The sequence below is a fragment of the Cannabis sativa genome, chromosome 9 (genome assembly GCF_029168945.1).
Source record: "Cannabis sativa cultivar Pink pepper isolate KNU-18-1 chromosome 9, ASM2916894v1, whole genome shotgun sequence".
Taxonomy (NCBI): domain Eukaryota; kingdom Viridiplantae; phylum Streptophyta; class Magnoliopsida; order Rosales; family Cannabaceae; genus Cannabis; species Cannabis sativa.
In genome coordinates this window covers 778,148-801,047 of record NC_083609.1, presented here as the reverse complement: position 1 = coordinate 801,047, position 22,900 = coordinate 778,148, and the positions used below count along the sequence as shown (strand labels likewise).

The window sequence follows — 22,900 nt, the reverse complement described above, 5'->3', positions numbered from 1 at the left end:
TTATTTAAAATATTTCAATAATTTTTATTTATTTATTTATTATTGAGGAGCAGTTTAATTTTGTCAGAGATTTAATATTTTTTTTATGATCTCAAAGTTTATTTTTTGTGTGAATTATTATTTCATCGATTATTGTCGGTAGAAATTGAAAATTAAAATAAAAAAAAAATCTTATGTGACAAGTTGCAGATCAATATGAATTTTTATATAATTAATTAATTAATTAATTTACATATAAAAAAATATAGATTATATTTTTGAACAAGTAATATTATTGTAACGCGTTCTCACTTTGAATTTAATGTCAATTTTGGTTTTTTGTTGAATAATATTTCGTGAAGATTTTGAGTTTGAAAAATAAAAAATATATGCATATGAGATTTCGTTGTAAACAGCTATAAATATTCATATATATATATAAATATGTATAATTAATTATTTATTTATATATATAATTACTTAAATTTCAAATGTGTACTGCTCACATTGTCGGGGTACAATGGTGTAATATTATTTTTGTACAATATTAATAATAATATTGACTTAGAGAAAAGGTTTATGTAATATGCATTAATTATTAATATACTTATTATTATTTCTTTAGTATCCTTGTGTTATATATGTTCTTTTTAATTTAATTATTTACACAAAATTGTATTCAAATTAATATATTAATTAAGTTGTATATAAAAATTAATTCAAAATAATATTGAATTCGTAATTTCGATTATGCACTACAAAAAAATTGCTACTTTTAATGATAACCTGTTAGTCACAACATAATTTTTTGTGATTAAATGTGACTTTTAGTCATAACAAAAAGTTACTTGTAACTAAAACATCGTATTTAGTTACAAATTGTCACTAATACTTTTAGTCACAGACTTTTTAGTCACAACACAATAACAATAATTTATAATTAGTCACAATTTTTTTATTTTTAGTCACAAATTTTGTTGTGACTAAAAGTAAAATTTTTTGTAGTGGTGATTTTTCTCTTTTAAAAAAAAAAAGTTCTTCACTTTTTAAAAGATTTATATCATATTATATAATAATTACAACGTTTAATTATAGTTTTTTTTTTTTTTGAAAAAAAAAACGGCGTAAATATATTAAACAACAAAAAAATTAGACCTCACGGTTATTACATAAAATATTATCTGGTATAGATGAGAAGTCAACCATACCAATTATATTACAGGCGAGTGCCAATTGAACCACGTTATAGGCCGTAAAATTATATAATCTAGAAATTACAACTCTAAACAAATTAGAGAGTTGTTTATACATTAAAGTAATTAACAAATAATTAATTGACTTTCACCTACTAATTAAGTTAATAGTTTAAAATTCTTAAAACTAAACTACTAATACTTTATATTAATGCTCCAAATAAAATACAAGATAAATCTTATTACTATTATTATTATTATTATTATTATTATAATTTTAAACAGCTAGAGGTGTAAGTAATTAACAAAATAATTAATTGACTTTCACCTACTAATTAAGTTAGTAGTGTAGTAGTGGTAAGTAAGTACTAATGATGATTATTAAAGCTTAAGAGAAGCTCTTTTTGCATGGGAATATTCGTAGAAGAGGGCCCACACAAACACAAACTTTGATTAATATTTCTTAATTATTAATTAATATTATTACTACTTGTTTTACTTTCTTTATAAACTTTTTGGTGTTGTCTTTTACCAAGCTTTAATTTTACGGCTAAGATTAATTATATGTTTAATTTATTATAATTATTATGATTAATTAACTTAACCTAATTAGAAAAAGTTAAAAGTCTATACTTTGGTGCCATAAAAAGTTAAAAGAGTGAAAACTAGTGCTAAGTGCATTGTGTCTAGAAAAAAAGGTTCTTCTCCCACATTGTTAGTTAGGTTAGGTTTTCATATAATTATATTTATATAAAGAAATCAAGAACTATAGTTGTCTCTAATCTTTTTTGGCTTCATAATTATACTCTAATTATATTATGTTATTTTGCTTATTTTTTCGAAAATATAGATTGTAAAATTATCTTCTTAACAATAACTAAATTATTGGAAATGAATAAACAATAAGAGGTATATCATAGTATAAAAGATATATCTTCTTAAAAATAGAATTTAATATAAACTCTAACTTAGACAAAATTTACTGTTATTAAATAAAAAAATTACCTTAATTAACTCGAGACGCTGGAATTAAGAGATATAAAGTAATGTTTATCATGATTTGATAAAATAAACAAAGTGATAAGTTTTGGAGAAGAAATTTTACTGGTTAAAGAAATTTGATTTTTCTTCATTAATAGGAAAATTAAAATTTTGTTGTTGAGGTTTGGATAAAGTCTATTTTAAAGGAAATTTTACTCAAATACCTAAAATTATACATTACTTTTATGTAGTAGCAATATGAAATAAGTGTTTATATTTTTGTAAAATAAAAAAGTTAAAAATTGCCAAAAATATAAAAAAATTTGCAAACCTGTATTTTTGTAAACTTTTTATTATTTTTTGTTATTTATAGAAATATCTTTGAAATTAATAAATATAAATTAAGGAGGAAATTAGATGGTATACCTCTTTTAAGTTGTGTTTTATTTTCTCCCCCTCTTTCTATATTTTTCATTTCTACTTTTTTTTTTCAACAACTCTACCAATTATGCCTCTATAATCTAAAGATACTCTGATTCTCCATTCAACTCTAACTTGTGTAGTTGTGAGAATATAATTGGTAATGTGGAGTTATATAAGTGGGCACATTTTAATTGAATTTAAAATAAAGTTATTTTTGATTAACTAATGAAAAAAAAACATGTATGTTTCAACTTACCCGTAAATTAAGTTATTTTCTCGACTTACATGAATCATAATAAGAGATTAAACTACATGCTATGTATTTTCTTTAGAATTAAAATAAATAAATTTTAAATTATAGAGACACCCTTAAGTTTATATTTTTCTCTAATTTTAAGAGTTTTTTCTTTTAGGGATAATTTTATCTTTTCTTTGTTGCTTTTAAAGCAGTTAATTTTGTTATCAAATTGGCAATTACTAATAAGAATGTTCTCTTAATAGATCCATGATATTGAACACAATTGGCTAGCCAAGTGGTTTGAAAGCCTAAAACTTTAGTGGGCTATTTTTGATTTTGGTGCAAGGGATTTAATTAGGGAAAATTACATAATTGCTATTCTTAGTAAATTTTTTGAGGTGTTCTATAAGTATAGACACAAAAAAAAAAAAAAAACAACAAAAAAACTACATGAGAGTAACTGAAAAATAACAACAAAATAACATACAAATAATAAAAAATCGACAACATAATAATAAATTTATAACATAAAAATATATCAAAAAATCGTATTTCACATAAATAAAATCTTAAAAACTGTAAAAATATTTAAAATTCCATACAAGCGTATTTTTATATACATATATTTTTTGAAATAATTCCATTTATTTATAAATCCACTTATTTGGATTTCTCATTATCTCAGTCCAACAAGGGAATATGCTGCCAAATACCATATGTTGGAAATGTTTACTTAAATAATTTACAAATATGTAAAAGTTATTGGGTGTTTTTACAATACATCTCCTTAAAAGAGGTGTATCGATGCACTTCTATCTTATTTTTCGATGTAGAATGATTTTTCAGTCTAATTTTTTTCATGGTCGTCTTCGTTGTAGTTATTTAAGACATCTTTCAAATTTTGATAAATTAAAAAAAAAAAAATTAAACACCGAAATCAGGATTCAAATAGTTTGTTGCACTCAAGACTTTTTTTATATTATACGCATATAAAATAGATTGTTTGAATACTGCTTAAAATTGTAAATTATTCCAAATTTTTTAAAATTTTACAGAATGTCTTAAATAACTATAACATACATAACAACAGAAAAAATTAGACTAAAAAATTCTTTCGAATGCTGAAACAGATAAAGGGTGCATCGATGTACCTTTTTTTAAAGGTGTGCAAGCACCCCAAACTTAGAATTCATATTTTTGTAATATTCCGTATTTTTAAGTGCTTTTTAAGCTTTTTGGTATTTTTGTTTATTGGGCTTAAGAATTTTAGGCCCCTTTGGGAAAAAGTCCAGCTCTTCGGCCCATAGATTCATCTTCTTCGTTGCGAAAGGAAGTAACGTTCTTACTCTTTCTTCACTCAGTTCAGTCGGGAAATGGCTTAAACACAAAGGCTTCTCAAATCAAAGCCCTAATTCCAACCACCATCGCCATGGCTCCTCCCAAAGTTCTTATGGTGTGTGGCTTTGGCCAAGGCCAAGGGTTCTTCCTTTTGTTTTTCCCTGTGAAGAAAACAACTCATTCTTTTTGTTTTTTTTTACAGGTTGCTGAGAAGCCTAGCATCGCTCTCTCTATCGCTAACGCTCTCTCTCGCGCTCATGTACTCTCTCTCTCTCTCTCTCTCTCTATTTTGTCTATATATATGTGATATGTATGTATTGATGATGGATTCAGTGTTTGGATGCGGAGAAAGTGTTTCTTGTTATTTAGAGTAGAGAATTACTGATATGCTGAAACTATGATGTTTCTGGTTAATCACAATTTATGAATTACTGATACTTGTTTTGGAACTGTTGAATCTATTGGAATTTGAATTTGTAATGTTGTTAAGTTTTTCTATGGCTGTGAATAAGTTTGTTGATCTTCTTATGGCTTAACTAAGCTGAAATTATGGTGCAGATTACTGAGCATAGTTAAGAATAGCAGACAGTTAAAGCTTTGTTTTTTCTTGTTATTTTTTGAAACTGATAACAAGGACAATGATAAGTTGAAAATGCTGTGTTCTTTAGGAACACTCATTCTTCTTTCTCTTTCTTATCGATTACTGTGGTTACATAAACTTGAGTATCACTAAAAACATAAGTGATATATGCTTTTCCTTTGTATATTTATTTGGTGTAGTTTTATGTAGTTGAATATGCCTCAACACCTTATTAATAAGTAGTGGGGATTAGTTTTGTGTTCCTGCTAGTGCATGCTTTATCTTAGTTTTTCTCATGTTATGTAAATGATTTTCTTTTAATTCTTTTTTATGTCATTATGAGATTCATGATACAATGAATGTTTGCATTGTACAGATGAGTACAAGGAGGGGTAGTACAGATGTTCATGAATTTGATGGGAATTTTCTTGGATTCAGAGCACAATATAGAGTTACATCTGTGATTGGACATGTTTTCAGGTCCTTGCTTGTCATTTACTATTTAATAGGGAGAGATAAAGTCATTATCAACTACTAGTCTTATTTAGAGGGTGTGCAGAGCTTTTAGAGTTGTTGTCACTATTGGCCTCCAATATTCTTAAATTATGTTCTTTAGATTAGTCTTCTCAAATTTTACTATCCTAATACTATCTTTCATTATACTTTTTTCTTTTATTAATAAATCATCTGTAGAGGATGTTGCTTATCATATACATCAACTGGAATGATGTAAACTAAATTTTGTTGATGACAGAGGCTCTTATTTCATTATTACATTTCTAGCAAGTTTAACATGTAATTGATGTTTCTTTTCACCTTGAAATAGATGATATTACGATTTTCCTTTTGTGTGTTTTTCTAGTAATAAGTTTGCCTCTTTCCAATTATTGTTACTTTTGTTTGTCAATCTAGTGTAGATTTTCCACAAAAATATCAAGACTGGAATTTGACCGATCCTCTAGATCTTTTTGAAGCTCCAATCGTTAAGAATGAATCAAATCCTAAGGTACTTTTGCTGTTGTTTGCTTTTATTTCATTCTATATGTTTTTCCCTTATAATTTCTTTGTCTTATTTTATTAAACAATTGATTTCCTATTGTACATTTGTTCCTTGCTGTTGCTTTGAGTTATATAATGCTTGGGACCTTATGATTTCGAATCTAATTTTCATGATGCATTTGCTGTCATCGATAACATCAATATTACATCAAATTAAATCAGTCCCTCAAGAAATGTGGAATAAAATATAAAATAATTGAAACCCAAAAATCACATGCATTTTGACTGTTTCTTGATGTGTAGGCTCATATAGGTAGGCATTTAAATCAAGAAGCTCGTGGTTGTAGTTACTTGGTTTTGTGGTTGGATTGTGACCGTGAGGGAGAAAATATATGTTTCGAAGGTAGCATTCTGATACTTTATTAGATTTATCTTTTAAATACGTATTTTATTTAGTTGATGCTTGTTGTGAAATACTTCCTAATGTAGTGTAACAATAATAATATTGAAAAAATTTCTTTGACTAAGAGAAACGGTATCATGATGAGGCTGTTTATTAAATTCTTCTAGATTGAAACCACATGCCACATTATAAGATGATGTTGAATGTTGAATCTTCTTATATCATGAAATGTCCGATTTACTTGACACTTTCATAATATTAGTTATATCAACCCAAAATCATGACACTAAATCACATGTGAGAATTATTGGAGTGATAGCTCTATTGGGTCTTTAAGTACATGAAAAGATGTTGAACATTCTTTGACCATATGATATGGTTTTTGAAGACGAATAAATGCTGGTAACAAGTTAAAGTACCTAAATAAATTTATTATTGCAGTTATTGAGTGCACTGGCTTTGGTGTAAATGATACAAGAAGAAAGGTTTATCGTGCACGTTTTTCCTCTGTTACTGAAAAAGACATTTTGAAGGCCATGGAAAATCTAGCTGAACCTAACAAGGATGAGTCACTAGCAGTTGATGCTCGACAAGAGATTGATTTGAAAGTTGGGGTCGCATTTACACGGTTTCAGACAAATTACTTTCAAGGGAAATATGGAAATCTTGATTCTAGAGTTATCTCGTGGGTTCTCTTATTTCCTTGGCATATTTTACGTACATTCACAATTATACGCCACTCTTGCTTTTTCACTCTATTAGGCATAAGTCATTTGTTGCGATAAGTGTGTATATATGTGTCTGTCTCTTACAATATTAAAATTCAATTAGATTTTGTAATTTTGTGTCATCTAATTGAATTAATGAATTTTGTTACCTTCAGCTATGGACCATGTCAAACTCCAACCCTTGGGTTCTGTGTACAACGGTATTTACAGATCGGTACATTTAAGCCAGAGAAGTTTTGGTCAGTACGTCCCTACATTTTACAAAGTGGCTATGAGCTTCAACTAGATTGGGAACGCCAGAAGTTGTTTGACTTAGATGTGAGGCACTTTTCTTGCTTTGAAATTAATTCTTTTCACCTTCCCTTTTTACAGTTCTTATGTTTTTTGCTTTCCAGGCTGCCACAATGTTTCAAAAGTTAGTAACTGAAGATGGAATTCTAGAAGTCAATGAAGTATCAGAAAAGCATGAAGTCAAAGGTCGTCCTTCTGGTCTCAATACAGTAAATCTTCTCAAGGTTAGAAAAAAATTCACAACCCTTTAAAATCAAAAAAAGCAAAACCCGAAATATATGTTTTTCCTCAAGGTTTGTGTAACTTTTAGTAAGAAAAGAAAAATGATATTGAAAAGTATTGGAGGACACATAAGGGAGGACAGTGAATCCAACACACAAACACACTCACTCACAAAAAGAAGATTTGCATGAAACAAAATGAATGTGGCCGGTCTTTAAAAGCTTGCATTTTGCATTTTCAACTCTGTTCAAAGTTGAATCTTTTGTCATTGCCCTATATAATCCTCTTATGCCCACCTAACAGCATAGTGTTGTAAGTAATTTGCATTTTTTTTAATAATAATTACCCAAAACTATACTCTTTTATGAGAGTCCATTTTCTTGCTTAAGTAATAACTATTCTTTTGAATTGGGAAGTAATTACAGTGTGGTCTTTTGAAGTTTTGTTTCTCTTCTTTAGGTGGAAGTATTTTCAAGTTGTTTAGTTATATTGTAGAATTATTTCTAATTTGCTCTGTAGGACTAACTAAAGTTGGCCAAGCTCTTCAAATAAGAACGGATTATCTCATACAATCCCTGTACATTGTCCTTTTATTTTATTTTGTTCATTTTTTTTCTTAATTGATTCAGATTGCTTCAAGTGCATTAGGCCTTGGACCCCAAACAACTATGCAAGTGGCTGAACGCTTATATATTCGTGGTTTCATCAGGTAGTTGCCAACTCTTCTCTACTGATACCAATTCATTTTATTTTCATTGTAATACTTCAATTTTATTGCATCGATCTCCATTATGTTGGTTGGCCATGAACTACATTCACTTTTTTGTTGGTTTCCCTTGATAAGAGTTTGCTCTACTATAATTACTTGTTTCAATGTAGAATGTCTAGGTAGATAGATGTCTAGTCTATGGCTGGCTTCTTAGGCTGTCAAATTTTTTTGATGTTAAAAAAGGGTAGATAAATGCCTAGGAGAAGAATAAATGTATGACTGGTTGAGTTTTGGTGAACTGACAACCTGATCTTCGGGAAATATGTTTCCTCTTGTGATGGATTTTAAATAATATCAGATGGCATTGTTTTTCAGTGTCATGTCCTTCTTTTGCTTATTATGAAACTATTATCTTATACTCTGCTGTTCTAGCTATCCACGTACAGAGAGCACAGCATATCCATCTTCGTTTGACTTTAAAGGAACTCTTGGTGCGCTAGCAAATAACCCGACATTGGGTAGTTATGTAAGGCCACTTCTTTCTGATGGTTATCACAAACCACGTGGAGGCACAGATGCAGGTGACCATCCTCCAATTACACCAATGATGTCAGCAACTGAAGATATGCTGGAAACAGATGCTTGGAGAGTATATGAATATGTCTGTAAACATTTTATAGGAACCCTTTATCCGGACTGCAAATATTTGAGGTAAAACTGAAGCTGGTATTTTCTTTTCCTTCATTTATTCTATTAAAACCCTCCTTTCAGCATTATGATTGGTGCAGTTGCATAATTACACCTCTTATTTCCTGCGTGACCCGGTCTCTAATATTTACATGCTGGTTCAATTACGTCAATCTTTAATAGATCTTCTGGTGCAGTTGCATAATTAACCTTTTTGGTGCACATAATAGAGTTTAAAACCTAATAAATTCATAATGTATATGTATGTGAAACGGGGCTGAAAACATGATTGGATGTATGATTTATCGTGGTTGAGCTCTGTTACGTGCTGAAATTTCAATAGCTTATACAGTTTCTGCTTTGGCCATTTCTAATGCTAAATTTGTTGTGTGCTTTTATAATATATCAACTCTTTTGTTTTGTTGCAGAACAAAGGTAGAATTTTCAACTGGCGGGGAATCTTTCCACTGTGTAGGGATTCGTGTATTGACTAAAGGATTTACAGACGTTATGCCGTGGTTGGGTATAGCTGAGAAAAATCTGCCACAGTTTAGAAAAGGAGAGAAGTTAGAAGTTGCAAGAGTGGAACTTTACGAGGTAACTAGAAAAATTCTTAATATCGTATGTTTTCATATTCATCTTTTCATCATGTATGTAGTGAAAAATTATATCTATTTCGGGTCTGTACTGTCTGCAGGGGAGTACGTCGCCTCCAGATTATTTAAGTGAGAGTGAACTAATTTCCCTTATGGAGAAGAATGGAATAGGCACAGATGCATCGATTTCTGTTCATATTAACAACATTTGTGAGCGCAATTTCGTGAAGGTTATTAGTTGATTTAATTTATTTAAATGCTTGTTTCTCTCTATTTATTACCTGATTTGTTTCTCCAATATTTGTGAGATTTAGTTTACGAGATAAATTTGCAGGTACAAGCGGGTAGAAAGCTGGTTCCGACTCCCTTAGGTATAACCTTGATAAGAGGATATCAATGTATTGACCCAGATCTATGTTTGCCGGATATTCGTAGTTTCATCGAACAACAGATTAATCATGTTGCTAAGGGACAAGCTGATCATGTTCACGTCGTTCAGCATGTTCTACTCCAATTCAGGCAAAAATTCAGTTATTTTGTTAAGCAGGTTAGAATTCCTTATCATTTGTTACAATTTTAGTACCCCGAGTTTATACGCAAGCAATAACTTTTAAAGACCAAACATATCACCAAAAGAACAAAACAAAAACTCTAATGAGAGTGTTGTTATGTTGTTATTCTTGAATATGTTTCGATGCTTTCTGATATTTTGCAGATCGATAACATGGATGCGTTATTTGAGGCGCAATTCTCGCCAGTTGCTGACTCGGGGCGAGTCCTTAGTAAATGTGGGAAATGTCTTCGATACATGAAACACATATCTAGTCAACCATCACGTTTGTACTGTCCTACCTGTGAGGAGGTTTATTATCTACCCCAGAAGGGTATAATCAAGGTACATATTTATGCTAACTTCAATCAAATTCTATTTTCTTTCTTAATATTAATTATTTACCCTAAAAATTTTCACGAAAATATTTTTTTTTTAGCTTTTGTTAAAACTCAAATCGAGAATAAGTAGAAATTACAAATTTTATGGATTTTTATATAATGTGCGCAAAAACAGGAAAAATAACATAAGATAATTGATTACCTTAAGGAGGTTACCGATTACCCATCTCGTTACTTTAAGGCTACCTGGTTATCCTAAACTATTTTCTCATTATTTTTTTTTTGAATTTTTCTCATAAAACATTTTTTCCTAAAAAAGAGTCATTTTTGAAAATTTCTAACAAAAGTGTCTAATATTTGCAGCTTTACAAGGAACTTACTTGTCCTTTAGACAATTTTGAGCTTCTACTTTGCTCGATGCCTGGTCCCGAAGGCAAGTCATTCCCACTCTGCCCGTACTGTTACAACAGTCCTCCATTCGAAGGTATAACTACACTCTTTGGTGCTGCAAAAACCGGCGGTTCCAACAAGTTGGGTAAGGGAGCTGGGATGCCTTGCTTTCTCTGCCCTCACCCGACTTGTCAACATTCCATGATAACCCAAGGAGTATGTGCTTGTCCCGAATGTAGCGGAACACTAGTCCTAGACCCAGTCAGTGCTCCCAAGTGGCGACTCCATTGCAATTCTTGTAACTGTCTTATTTTTCTTCCCCAAGGTGCTCACCGAATTTCCACTACTCAAGATAAGTGTCTCGATTGTAACTCTACAATCATAGAAGTGGACTTTAATAAAAAGACGACGCCATTGGAAGATGGAACCACGTTGTATGCTGGTTGCATTCTTTGTGACGAGTTTCTTCATTCACTTTTGGAGATGAAACATGGGAAATCGTTTTTCAGGCGTTTGAGCTCGAGAGGAAGAGGTAAGGGAGCAAGTCGAGGTAGGGGACGAGGGCGTGGTGGCGGGAAGTATGTGGACCCGAAAATGAGCTTTCGAGATTTCTGATTGCTTGTAATGATAATGGACACTAACTGCTACTTTGCTTTTGAAAATTGTTAACGGTTGTTAAAAGTGCTCGGAACTTTGTAAAAGTGTAATTCTTGAATTGTTTCTGATTTATTTAAACGGTAAATTGCAGCTTAAGCTTAAGTACCTAAAGTTTGTAAGTGGCATGAGCTTAATAATCTTTTTTAGCGTCATAAATATTCAATATTTGTAAAATTGTAATTTTTCTTCAATTTTGTTAATATGGATTTTGTTTGGAATTTAATAAAAGAAAATTTGAAAGTTATTGACATACAGAGTATGTTTGGTTTGATGGAATGAGGATTGTAATGGAATCATTATTATCATTAGATTGTTTGTTTTAACTTTTAAAACTTTGTAATGGTTTTACAATGTAATAACTATTACATGATTTATTGTAATCCTTATTACATTACAAAACTAATATAATAGTGATTACATAATTAGAAAAGATATGCTTTGCCATTTTTTTTTTATTTTTATTTAACTTTTAATAATAAAAATAATAAAATTAAGAATATTTTTGTCAATATACTTTTTAAATCAAATATCATAATACCATTTCCATTATAATTCTTATTCTATTACCATTCCCATTATATTATATTCCACCAAAGCAAACATTATCTATTTTTTTTTTTATATTGACGAAACTTGAAAAAAAAATACAGTTTTACAACTTACTTATGCAATTTGGGTGAAATGAATTGAAACTCCATGAATACAATGAAAATAAGTAAGCCGAAATCTTTCTCAAAACTCATTTAATTATTTTAATTTTGTTATTTAAGTTGTTGAAATTATATCAATTTAAATTTATCATTGGAAATTGAGAAGTACTTAATAACCATGCTAAACTCAATTTTTTTTTTCTATCCAAATTATGATTACACCATTCATTTCAACTCACTAAGCTTTGAGTTTTGTAAGTTGATAAATCTTTTCTTTTCAACAAAATTCAACTGCAACATTTTGTTTCCTTAAAAAACTCACAAAACCCAGAAAGAAACAGAGCATAATTCAATAATAAAATTCATTGGGGAGAATCTTTACTAACAGACCTAACAGAGCTCCAAATCTGGGAAAGATGGGGAAGAACAGTTCCGAGTCCATTCAAGGCAAGACCAGAAGCCATTCCAATTGCCAAGCTTGCTCCATATCCGGGCTTAGAATCGAGCTTGGAGTCGATAAGGGCGAGGCGTGAGTTTGCCGAGTCGAGCTTCCGGTTGGCTTCGGCTAAGAGCTTGTCCTTCTTGGCTCGGCCGGAGGTGATGACTCTGAAGAGGGTGGCCTGGAGATCCTCTATCACCTTCACCGATGCTTCTTGGGTGTCCAGACCCTGCGATTCGTAGTGGGATATCAGCTGCTTTGCCGACGGCAATGGCTTCTTCTTCTTCATCTGCTGCTGTTGGCTCTGTTCTGGATTATCCATTCAATTCAAAGGAAAGGGTTTTAGGGTTTTTGGTGCCAAAACCCAAACTCACCTCTCCAACTAAGATAAGATATATAAATATACAACAACAAAATTAATATTTAGGGAAAAGATTTTGGGGCATTTTTATTTTATTTTTTTTAAGTTGATTTAATAAAAAGTTAAGTTGAGCTAATTAGTAATTATAATCTCGATTCCTAAAATTATATGTCCAAATATTTTCTTTTGATAACAGTATTTATTATAATTACAATTTTTTAAAATTTTTAAATAATTTACCGTATAAAAATAAACTTCTTAGATATTTTTATTATGTATGTTAAAAATATTTTAAATATATTTTTGATATTATAAATTATTTAAACTTTTTTAAAATTTTGAAGAAATGATATTGTAAGCATAAATTGCCATGATTTTTTTTTAAAGCAAATTCAAATATGAAAGTTAATTAAAAGATTGTAATAGAAAATTAACATTACTTCTCTAACAAATTTATGAACATACAAATAACTACTTCTCTTCTTTGTATTAAGTCTCATTAATTTTTTTTTTTTAAAAAGTCGATATAATTTAGGATACCAAACTAGATTCAATTTTTTCTTTACAACCTATATATAAAAAATAAATATTTATACATTATATCACACTTTTAAATTAGACACTATAAATTATTTAAATATTTACAAAAAAATATGCTATAAATACATTAAACATCACAAATAATTATAATTATAATTAATTTAAGCAATTAAATAAAATTATATCGTGCCAATACAAAAAAGAAAAAAACTATAGAACTCTCTAAAATAATATTGGATAAGTCTACAGTACATTATCTAAAGAAGTATTTCAGTACCTAAAAGAAGTTTTTAGTCTAATTTTTTTTTTTTATGACCGTGTATGTTATAGTTATTTAAGACCATTTATAAATTTTAAGAGAATTCCGAGTAATTTACAATACCGAAAATAAAATTTATATATTTTGCTGTACTCTCAATCTTTTTAATATACACATATTAAGTAGTTATTTAAACTTTATTTTTAGTATTGTAAGCTATTTAGAATTTTTTAAAAATTTAAAAATGATCTTAAATAATTACAATATACGTAGTCAGGGACGGACCCATTAAGGGCCCGTTTGACACAGCTTTTGGAAAAGTTAAAAGCTACTTTTCAAAAAAGTTGTGACAAAAAAGTATTTGGTAAGCAGTTTATAAAACAACTTATTGAAGAATTTATGGAAAAGCTACAGCTAAAAGCTAAAGCTGGTACAACTCAACTTTTTAAAAAAAAATCTATTTTGATTAAAAGACTCTATAATAAATTATTTTTACTAAAAATTTATTTAATTATTTATTATATATTATAAAAAATAAAAATATTTTTTTAAATGAAAAAATATTTAAAAATAAATAATATTTAAATTTCTAATTTTTTATTTTATTTTAAAAAATATTTTATATTTATATTTTTATTATTAACAAAAAATATCAATTAATGTTTCTTATAAACTACAATTTTATCTTTGCAAGTGAAAAAAATATAATTTAAAAATATTAAAAATTATTTTTATCAAATACATATAAATTTATACTATAGAAAAAAAATAATTAAAAATACATAAAAAATAAAAATTTTATATAACATATTTTTTTATATATATTTGTGATTATAATGAACTAGATTAAAATATTATCATTATTATAATAGAATCTTAATAACTCGCAGCACTTTAAAAATTATAATTTACCAAACATTCAAATTTCATTTTTTCCACAGCTTCCTATAGTCGCTTTTCCCCACAAAGATGTTACATCTCGTTTTTCTCACAAAGACAATGCTAAAACTGGCCCTAAGAGTGATGTGGGGGCTATAGCCCCCACGAACAAAAATATTGCCTTTTAAAAAATTAAATGTAAATTTTTTAAATTAATAATTATAGGTCAAAATAGTAGAAAAGCCCCTACTAAATTAGATAAATTTAGTAAGAGTGATTATAATGTAGCTATAAATATTTTTTTATGATAAATAAGCCCCCACAAAGTAAAAATCCTAGGTCCGTCACTGTACGTAGTCATGTAGATACCGCAACAGATAAAAAATCCAACAAAACAACCGTTACATAAATTTCTAAAAATATTTATTATTATTATTTATTGTCTTTGATGAAAATAAATAAAATAAAATAAGTGTAATTATATAGAAATACAATACCTTTTGTGCAAATATAAAATAAAAAGGAGGACTAATTGTGTAATTAGTGGAAAATATGTCCGGCTCTTTAAAACCCATTTTGTCGGACTCAAACTCATCCTCCATAACAGAATATCCTAAACTTCACCGTTATCCAAACCCCAAAACGACAACCAACCAACTGTCACAGTTTCCAAACCCAAAAACGACAACATAAATTCCAAACGACAACAAATCCAAACCCCCAAAACGACAACCAACCAACCGTCACAGTTATCCAAACCCCAAAATGACAACATAAATTTCAAACGACAACAAATCCAAACCCAAAAAACGACAACAAATACCTCAAAACGACAACTAACTGTCACCGTTATCCCAACCAAAAAACGACAACAAATACCTCAAACGACAACAAATCCGAACCCTAAAAACGACAACAAAAAACCTCAAAACGACACCCAACTAACCGTCACCGTTATCCAAACCCAAAAACGACAACAAAAAAAACCTCAAAACGGTTACCAAAAAACCTCAAAACGACAACAGAACCAAACCCAACCCAAACCCATTTACCTCGTCACTACCTATGTGTTCCCACCTCAGCCACCACTTTCTTCTCCACTCTCTCTCTCTCTCTCTCTCTCTCTCTCTCTCTCTCTCTCCATCATCTTCTTTCTTCCACCACCGGAAATTACAGTTCAATTAACTTGGTGAGTGGATTGTGTTCGACGAAATGTCTCAGTGGGGTTCTGTTTCAGCTACTAACTTCAGCTCCCACCAGAGTCGTATCTTCGAATTTCCAAACGTAGGAACAGTACCCAGATGTTGTTTTTCATTGAGTTCCAAAAAAATGGCGTCTTTGGCTTTTGGGTCTAATCAATTTATGCCTCCTGGTAGAATACTGAAGAAGAAGAAGGGTGTTTTGCCTTTAAAGGTATATGAGTGTTGCTTTTTGTTGAGATGAAAGAAAAATGAGAAATTTATTAACTGAATTGAATTGTGAAATAGGTGGTTTGTGTGGATTATCCAAGACCAGAGCTTGATAGTACTGTTAACTTTTTGGAAGCTGCGGCTTTGTCTGCTTCTTTTCGTGGCTCTCCTCGTCCAGCTAAGCCTTTGAAAGTTGTAATTGCTGGTGCAGGTGAAGAAAGATTGCATTTTTATTTACTTAATGATTTTTTGTGTTTCTTACTTTTGAGTATTGTTTGCTTGAGAATAGGGGAGAATAATCAAGTTTAAGAAAAATCTTTACTTATAATAAGAAAGTTCAATTAGCCTATTTTTTATAATTAAGAAAGATTTGATATGAAAATATGTATTCTGTTTTTTTTATCTTAATTATACTGAATTTTGTAACTAATCTTGTCTATTCGAGTCACTTTGTTGTGAAGCTTGCGAATCGTTTTCGAGTTGTATTATCGTGTTTGACTCATCAACATCATCAAGTTTACCTGCTTGTAATAAAAAACATTACTTATAATAAGAAAGTTCAATTAGCTTATGTTTTTTTTTCTTCATTTTATTTGTATGCAAATGATTAAAAAAGATTTGGTGTGAAAATGTTTATTTTGCTTTTATCTTAATTTTACTCAATTTTGTAACTAATCTTGTCTGTTAGAGTCACCTCAGTGTGAAAAGTGTGAATCGTTTTCGAGTTGTATTATCATTTTGTAAAGCTTTTATGATTTTGTATATGTATGGTGAGTCCTTCGCTAATTGTTTTTTCAAATTCTTGTAGGTTTGGCTGGTTTATCTACTGCGAAATACTTGGCAGATGCAGGTCATAAACCGATATTACTCGAAGCAAGAGATGTTTTAGGTGGAAAGGTTTTTACACTGATCTAGTTTACCCCCCATGTTAACATCAAACTTATTCTTTCATTACAATTCATTTTCATTTTCACTTTCAATTCAAGGACAAACTCATTTTTGCTTATCTTATAGTTTACATTTCAATCCTTTTTGTTGGGTAGTTTCGAAATAGTTAAACTATGAGAGTGTTTTTGCTGATTAGAAGTCTTTGCCCTTTAGGTGGCAGCATGGAAAGATGATGACGGTGACTGGTATGAGACCGGTCTACATATATTCTGTAAGTTGAATCTCGGAACCATTTCATTTTACCAAATTCAGTTTTACCCCCTTTGAATTTTCGAGTGCTTATTTTCTTTGTATGCGTCGCAAGTTGGAGCTTATCCCAACGTACAGAACTTGTTCGGAGAGCTAGGTATTGATGATCGGTTGCAATGGAAAGAACATTCAATGATCTTTGCAATGCCCAGCAAGCCAGGAGAATTCAGCCGATTTGATTTCACCGATGCTCTGCCAGCTCCCTTAAATGGTAAGAGACTACATCATGACCAACCTATCTCTGTACTTTATAACTAAGAAAATGGGGTTTTCCTCCATGGTGGAGAGTAACTATGTTTTTGAAACTAGTTGGTCAATTACTCAATTATGTGCATTTGAAATCAGAATGTGTTTTGTCGATTAGAATTCTGCAATGCGTGGATACGCTATTGTTCAAACTGGGTGTTCTTGAAACCTTGTAAATTCTACCTCTTTAAATCCAAGTATTCCCACAAAAGCTGTTTTGTTGGCATTTTTGGTGTTTAACAGTTTTTGTGCTCATTTGGCAGGACTGATGTTCTTGTAACCTTATTCTTTGCTTCTGTTAAGTTTTTTGTTTCCTTTCGGAAATTTTACTATACACTATCTTGTTTTTCCTAGGAATATGGGCCATTTTACGGAACAATGAGATGCTGACCTGGGCAGAAAAAGTCAAATTTGCAATTGGGCTTCTGCCTGCAATGGTAGGCGGACAGCCTTATGTCGAAGCTCAAGATGGTTTCACCGTCAAAGATTGGATGAGAAAGCAGGTAAAATAATGGAAGAAGAAATTCTTTTATAGTTGTGTTGTAAGTTTGTAAAAGTATTCAAAGGGATTCATTTTATGGTCTCATGTGAATTTTTGAAGTTTCAAGTTCGAAGAGTGATTTATGATGTTTCTGTTTTCTTTCAGGGCATACCTGATCGTGTAACAGATGAGGTCTTCATTGCCATGTCTAAGGCCTTAAACTTCATTAACCCAGATGAACTTTCAATGCAATGTATATTGATTGCTTTAAACCGATTTCTTCAGGTATGTTGCTTACATTTATCCTTCTAGGTTGATATATCATATCGATACCATAATTTTATTTTATTCCCGCTCATATAAACAAAGAAAGGAATCTAGAGGTTAAGTTATCATGCCTAAAGTTACTATTTCCTATCAGATTGTGGAATTTGGGGACAGTTAGGTACCACATTGACCAATTATGAGATTAGTTGGTAGCATATAACTATTTGGGCAGGCTAGCGTTTGGGAGTGAGTTAGTGGTTGTATTAAGTAGTATCAAAGCCATGCACTCTCAAGTGGGACCAACGTCGCGGGATGTGCGACTTGTGGATCAAGCCTAGAGTGGGACACCGCAGAGTAGGCTACGTAGAGTGGGCTCCCATGGGCGTAAGCTCCAAAGAGATTGGTTAGTAGTATATAGCTATTTGGACACCCTCGTCTCTTAGGTTAATTTTTGGGAATGAGTTCTACCCGAGTGGTTTCATAAGACTACTATGATCTGTTTACCATAAAGTATTTGAAGCAATAGTGTTAAAAGTAGTCAATGTACCAAACTAAAAATTTCGAAGATTTGAATGGAGGGAGGTTAAGTAATACTTATACACTTTTTGTACCGGTACAATTTTTAATGCCTTGAAGGGATCATTTCTTCTTAGGTTTTGAACAATTTGATACTACTGTTTTTGTCATAAAAGGAAGAAACTAATTTAAGCTAAATTCTTTTTGATGAGTTTTTTGTGGAAAATTACATTGAAATTATATGAACAGGAGAAGCATGGTTCCAAGATGGCTTTCCTAGATGGAAATCCCCCAGAGAGACTCTGTATGCCCATAGTCGATCATATCCAGTCATTGGGCGGTGAAGTCCGACTTAATTCCCGTATACAAAAAATCGACCTGAATGATGATGGAACTGTAAAGAAATTTTTACTAACTAATGGAAGTGAAATCGAAGGGGATGCATACGTGTTTGCCACACCAGGTATGTTTCCGACCCTTGTTTTCCCGTCCGATATAAAGTTTGTATTGAGTTGAAAATCATAATATCTCTAATGATATCAACAACTTACATTCCAAACAGTTGATATCCTCAAGCTTCTATTGCCCGAAAACTGGAAAGAGATTCCGTATTTCAAGAAATTGGATAAATTAGTTGGCGTCCCCGTTATTAATGTCCACATATGGTTAGTAACAGACTCTCTCTCTCTCTCTCTCTCTCTCTCTCTCTCTGTCTCTCCTTAATCAAGCATAGAAAAATTCAGAAGTTAGATAGAGGTAGGTGGTCTTTGATTCATGGATTGACCAAATTTATGAATATTTTTCTTCAAGTAGGTATCTTAATAATTTCTAAAGATTCAATTTTATCTTAACCATTTGTTTGAAGCAATTTTGTATAATATTTTCTTGATAAATTTACATATTAAGTTATGTTTATCATGTGTATGTGTGAATAATATGATCATTAATATTTTGTAAACAAGTTTTCTATTGTTTGGTGGTAAAAATGTTTTCTTTGTTGCAGGTTCGACCGAAAATTGAAGAACACATATGATCACCTTCTTTTCAGCAGGTTCTGATACTTTACTTCTTAATTTTACCCAATTTCATTTTAAAAATGGAACCTTTATGCTAGCTTTAAATGCATATTTTATCGAATTAATAGTTACAAACATCTTCTACTCAAGTAGTTTCCCGATCAGGCGTGATTTACAGATCATTCCATAGTACCTAGTACTACATAGCAATTGTTATAGTTTCCCGATCTAAAAGTATTGTAGGGTTAGGCACAGATCCTAGTTACAAACATGTTCCGTGTTTAGTGCTTCTAATGCTGCAAATGGGATCACATATTAATTTGCCAAAAGAAAATGAAAAAGGGAAAGATCGTTTCTTATTAATGCTTGTACCGACTTCAAATTAACGTCAATATGCTTCTTTTTGCTGTGTTTGATTCGGTAAATTAACTTATTTCTTCCCCATGCAGAAGTCCTCTCTTGAGTGTCTACGCCGATATGTCGGTAACTTGTAAGGTAATAACTACTTTCTTAAAATGTCATTTGAGGCTAAAATTATAACACTTTCATTCATAATTAATAAGAGTTAGTAATCATAATTTTTACTTTTTAATATTAAGTTTATATTCCACTTGTATATTGTAGGAATATTACAATCCAAACCAGTCTATGCTAGAGTTGGTTTTCGCACCAGCAGAAGAATGGATTTCACGTAGCGACTCAGATATTATCGATGCTACGATGAAGGAGCTTTCTAAGCTCTTTCCTGATGAAATAGCAGCTGATCAGAGCAAAGCGAAAATCTTAAAGTACCATGTTGTAAAAACACCGAGGTTCGATTTTTTTCACCACTAATTTGAACTATTATGAGATCGTCTGGTACAAGATTTACTTCTACTAATATAAGTTTTAGTTATTGTTTTTCTTCTTTAGAAGAGCTTCGCAAGTAATTATTTACTTTTATTTGAGTAGAATAAGGATAAAAATCGAAAATTTTGTTAGAGACTAGTGAAGATTTACCTCTCTAAGAAGAGTTTCCAAACACGAAAACAAGATCATTTTTTCTTTTAAGAAATTTTTAGTTGGAAAACTTTGATGCAAAGGAAATATGTTTTTAGTTTTCGGGTATGGCTTTGCTGTGAGTAGTTCAGTTACTAAATTTCTCTTCTGAATCTGATTCATATCAGGTCTGTCTATAAAACTGTTCCTGATTGCGAACCTTGTCGCCCCAGACAAAGATCTCCTCTTGAAGGTTTCTATTTAGCAGGTGACTACACAAAACAAAAATATTTGGCTTCAATGGAAGGTGCGGTTTTGTCAGGAAAGTTTTGTGCACAAGCAATTGTACAGGTAATTTAACTCGGCAAGTTAAGAAGGCGTTTTTGTTTGCTGCTCTCAATGAAATAACTCCCTTTGTAATGATACTTTACTTTCAGGATTATGAGTTGCTTGCTGCTCGGGGTCAGAGAATTTTGGCCGAGGCTGGAAGTCGTTGATAACAACACTCGAGTCAAGCTCCACAGTTAGAGCTTGTAAGTGTAAATCATTGTTGTTTCGAGTGTCAACGAAAACCGAGCTTATCTTCAAGCAAGGAGCATTCCATCAGATATAGTTATACCTTTTCTTTCTCTTTTTCTAATTTTTCTGATCTGATAAAAGGGTCATTTTTTCAGTTACTGTACAGTGATAATTTAGTGTCTAAATCTGTTTAATTTGGATTTGAAAGAAGTGGACACTTAAATTTGTAACCATTTTGTTTGTTTGTGGAACTTGAGAAGAATTGTCATTATAATACACTGCATATACATATTGATTAAAAGGGCTGCATGTATAGTTGAAGATATTAAACAAATTAGTAACCAATCTGAATTAAACAACATTTTTTTTTGGTTGCATCAATTGTTGACTAATTTGAACACTTAGTATAATGAATTGATTGAATAATTGAAAAAATAAGTCTATAATGAATTGATTGAATAATTGAAAAAATAAGTCTTAGACTGTTCAAGTAGGCATGTCAAAAAGATCCATTTAGTTGGAGTAAGTTAAAGTTTCGATCCAAAACATTTAGATACTTATTGGATCTTGGATCAGTTTCGCTCCATTTCGCTTATATTTTTTTTTGGATCATATTTGATCCCATTCGGTTCAATATATATAAAAAAATTTAAATCAAGACTCGGACCCAATTTGGACTCGAATCCCTTGTGACCTGGGACTCAAACCCGGACCGAACCTGCCTGGGAGCCAAACCTGGACCTAGGATCGGACCTGGACCCGAACTCGAGACTTAGGCTCGGGACTTGGGCTTGGACCCAAACCTTGGCCCAAACTTGAGACTGGACTCGAACCCGGACTCGAACTCGGTTCCCAGTATGGGGCCCTGACTCGGGACCCAGATCCAGATTCTGGGAACCGGGCCCGAACTTGGATCCCAGTTCAGGGCCCTGACCCAAGACTCAAATTCGAACTTGCTTGGATTTTAGGGCCCAGACCCTAACCCAGGATCTAGACCCAAACCCGAGGTCGGACCCGGACCCAGACTAGGATCTAAACCCAAAACCGGACCCAAACTTGGGACCAGACCCGGACCCGAATTCCAGGACCCACACCTGGATTCCAGGACTCGAACCTAGGATCGGACCCGGACCCAGGATTTGAAACCAAACCTAGACCTAAACCCGAGATTCGAGACTCAGACCCGAACTCGGGACCCAAACCCAAACCTGGGGCTCGGACTCAAACCCAGACTCGGACCCGAACTCGAGACCCAGGACTCGGACACGGTCCTGATTCCGGACCCGGACGGGACTCGGGACCAAGACCCAAACCTGAGACCCGAACCCAAGCCCGGGACCCGGGACCCAGAGACTCGAGACCCAAACTTGGGACCAAACGCAGTGCCGATACTGAACCCCGAACCTGGACCCGACCTGGATTCTGGTGCCCGAACCTGAACCCGAGACCCAAACCGAGGACCCAAACCCAAACTCGAGACCACAACCAGACTCGAACCTAAGACCGGGCCGAGGATCCAGTTCCGGTTCTGGACACAGACCCAAACACGGTTGCTGAGATCGAAACCTGAACCCGAACTCGAGACCCAAATCCGAGCCCAGGACCCAAACCCGAACATGGGGCCGGACTTGGACCCGAGGCCTCGACTCGGAGCCTAGACCCAAACCCGAGACCCGAACCCAAACCCGAACCCGAACTCGAACCTGGACCCAGACCCAGACCCAGATCCGGACCGAACCCGCTCCCGAGACCAGACTTGGACTCGGACCAGTAGTTGGTGTTGGGGTCGAGTTTATTGAAAATATATTATATTTGCACATTCTATTAATACTAGTTAA

At 32.1% G+C, this 22,900-nt stretch overlaps 3 protein-coding genes across 5 annotated transcripts; 2 read left to right on the top strand and 1 right to left on the bottom strand.

Moving 5' to 3' along the window:
- The first annotated feature begins 4,111 nt into the window (after window positions 1–4,111).
- LOC115722368 (DNA topoisomerase 3-beta) lies at window positions 4,112–11,555 on the top strand. Of its 3 annotated transcripts, XM_030651562.2 has the most exons (15): window positions 4,112–4,267; window positions 4,355–4,411; window positions 5,109–5,212; window positions 5,645–5,738; window positions 6,035–6,134; window positions 6,576–6,819; window positions 7,018–7,180; window positions 7,258–7,377; window positions 8,005–8,084; window positions 8,517–8,795; window positions 9,200–9,368; window positions 9,469–9,597; window positions 9,702–9,914; window positions 10,083–10,262; window positions 10,622–11,555. In XM_030651562.2, the coding sequence occupies exons 1-15, from the start codon at window positions 4,244–4,246 to the stop codon at window positions 11,261–11,263; spliced, it is 2,598 nt and encodes an 865-aa protein (XP_030507422.2). In that variant the 5' UTR covers window positions 4,112–4,243; the 3' UTR covers window positions 11,264–11,555. The 3 variants fall into 3 exon arrangements, with proteins under 3 accessions (XP_030507422.2, XP_030507423.1, XP_030507424.1); XM_030651563.2 differs by lacking the exon at window positions 4,112–4,267 and having other exon boundaries at window positions 4,395–4,411; window positions 5,650–5,738; XM_030651564.2 differs by lacking the exons at window positions 4,112–4,267; window positions 4,355–4,411; window positions 5,109–5,212; window positions 6,035–6,134 and having other exon boundaries at window positions 5,648–5,738.
- Window positions 11,556–12,199: 644 nt separating this feature from the next.
- Window positions 12,200–12,812, bottom strand: LOC115722471 (uncharacterized). The gene has a single exon (XM_030651689.2). The coding sequence runs from the start codon at window positions 12,714–12,716 to the stop codon at window positions 12,318–12,320; it is 399 nt and encodes a 132-aa protein (XP_030507549.1). The 5' UTR covers window positions 12,717–12,812; the 3' UTR covers window positions 12,200–12,317.
- A 2,661-nt stretch (window positions 12,813–15,473) lies between these two features.
- LOC115722384 (15-cis-phytoene desaturase, chloroplastic/chromoplastic) lies at window positions 15,474–21,363 on the top strand. The gene is made up of 14 exons (XM_030651587.2): window positions 15,474–15,846; window positions 15,921–16,053; window positions 16,651–16,739; window positions 16,944–17,001; window positions 17,095–17,250; window positions 17,640–17,788; window positions 17,932–18,051; window positions 18,799–19,012; window positions 19,112–19,214; window positions 19,553–19,600; window positions 20,015–20,060; window positions 20,190–20,377; window positions 20,732–20,894; window positions 20,981–21,363. The coding sequence occupies exons 1-14, from the start codon at window positions 15,646–15,648 to the stop codon at window positions 21,038–21,040; spliced, it is 1,728 nt and encodes a 575-aa protein (XP_030507447.2). The 5' UTR covers window positions 15,474–15,645; the 3' UTR covers window positions 21,041–21,363.
- Window positions 21,364–22,900: the final 1,537 nt, after the last annotated feature.

Bases quoted from the DNA above. Each gene is read 5' to 3' on its own strand.
- LOC115722368 (XM_030651562.2), top strand. From the start codon at position 4,244: ATGGCTCCTCCCAAAGTTCTTATG. The intron at 5,739-6,034 runs GTACTTTTGCTG...CTTGATGTGTAG, and splicing joins AGAATGAATCAAATCCTAAG to GCTCATATAGGTAGGCATTT. The intron at 8,796-9,199 runs GTAAAACTGAAG...GTTTTGTTGCAG, and splicing joins CCGGACTGCAAATATTTGAG to AACAAAGGTAGAATTTTCAA.
- LOC115722471 (XM_030651689.2), bottom strand. From the start codon at position 12,716: ATGGATAATCCAGAACAGAGCCAACAGCAGCAGATGAAGAAGAAGAAG.
- LOC115722384 (XM_030651587.2), top strand. From the start codon at position 15,646: ATGTCTCAGTGGGGTTCTGTTTCAGCTACTAACTTCAGCTCCCACCAG. The intron at 19,215-19,552 runs GTTAGTAACAGA...TCTTTGTTGCAG, and splicing joins GTTATTAATGTCCACATATG to GTTCGACCGAAAATTGAAGA. The intron at 19,601-20,014 runs GTTCTGATACTT...TTCCCCATGCAG, and splicing joins GATCACCTTCTTTTCAGCAG to AAGTCCTCTCTTGAGTGTCT.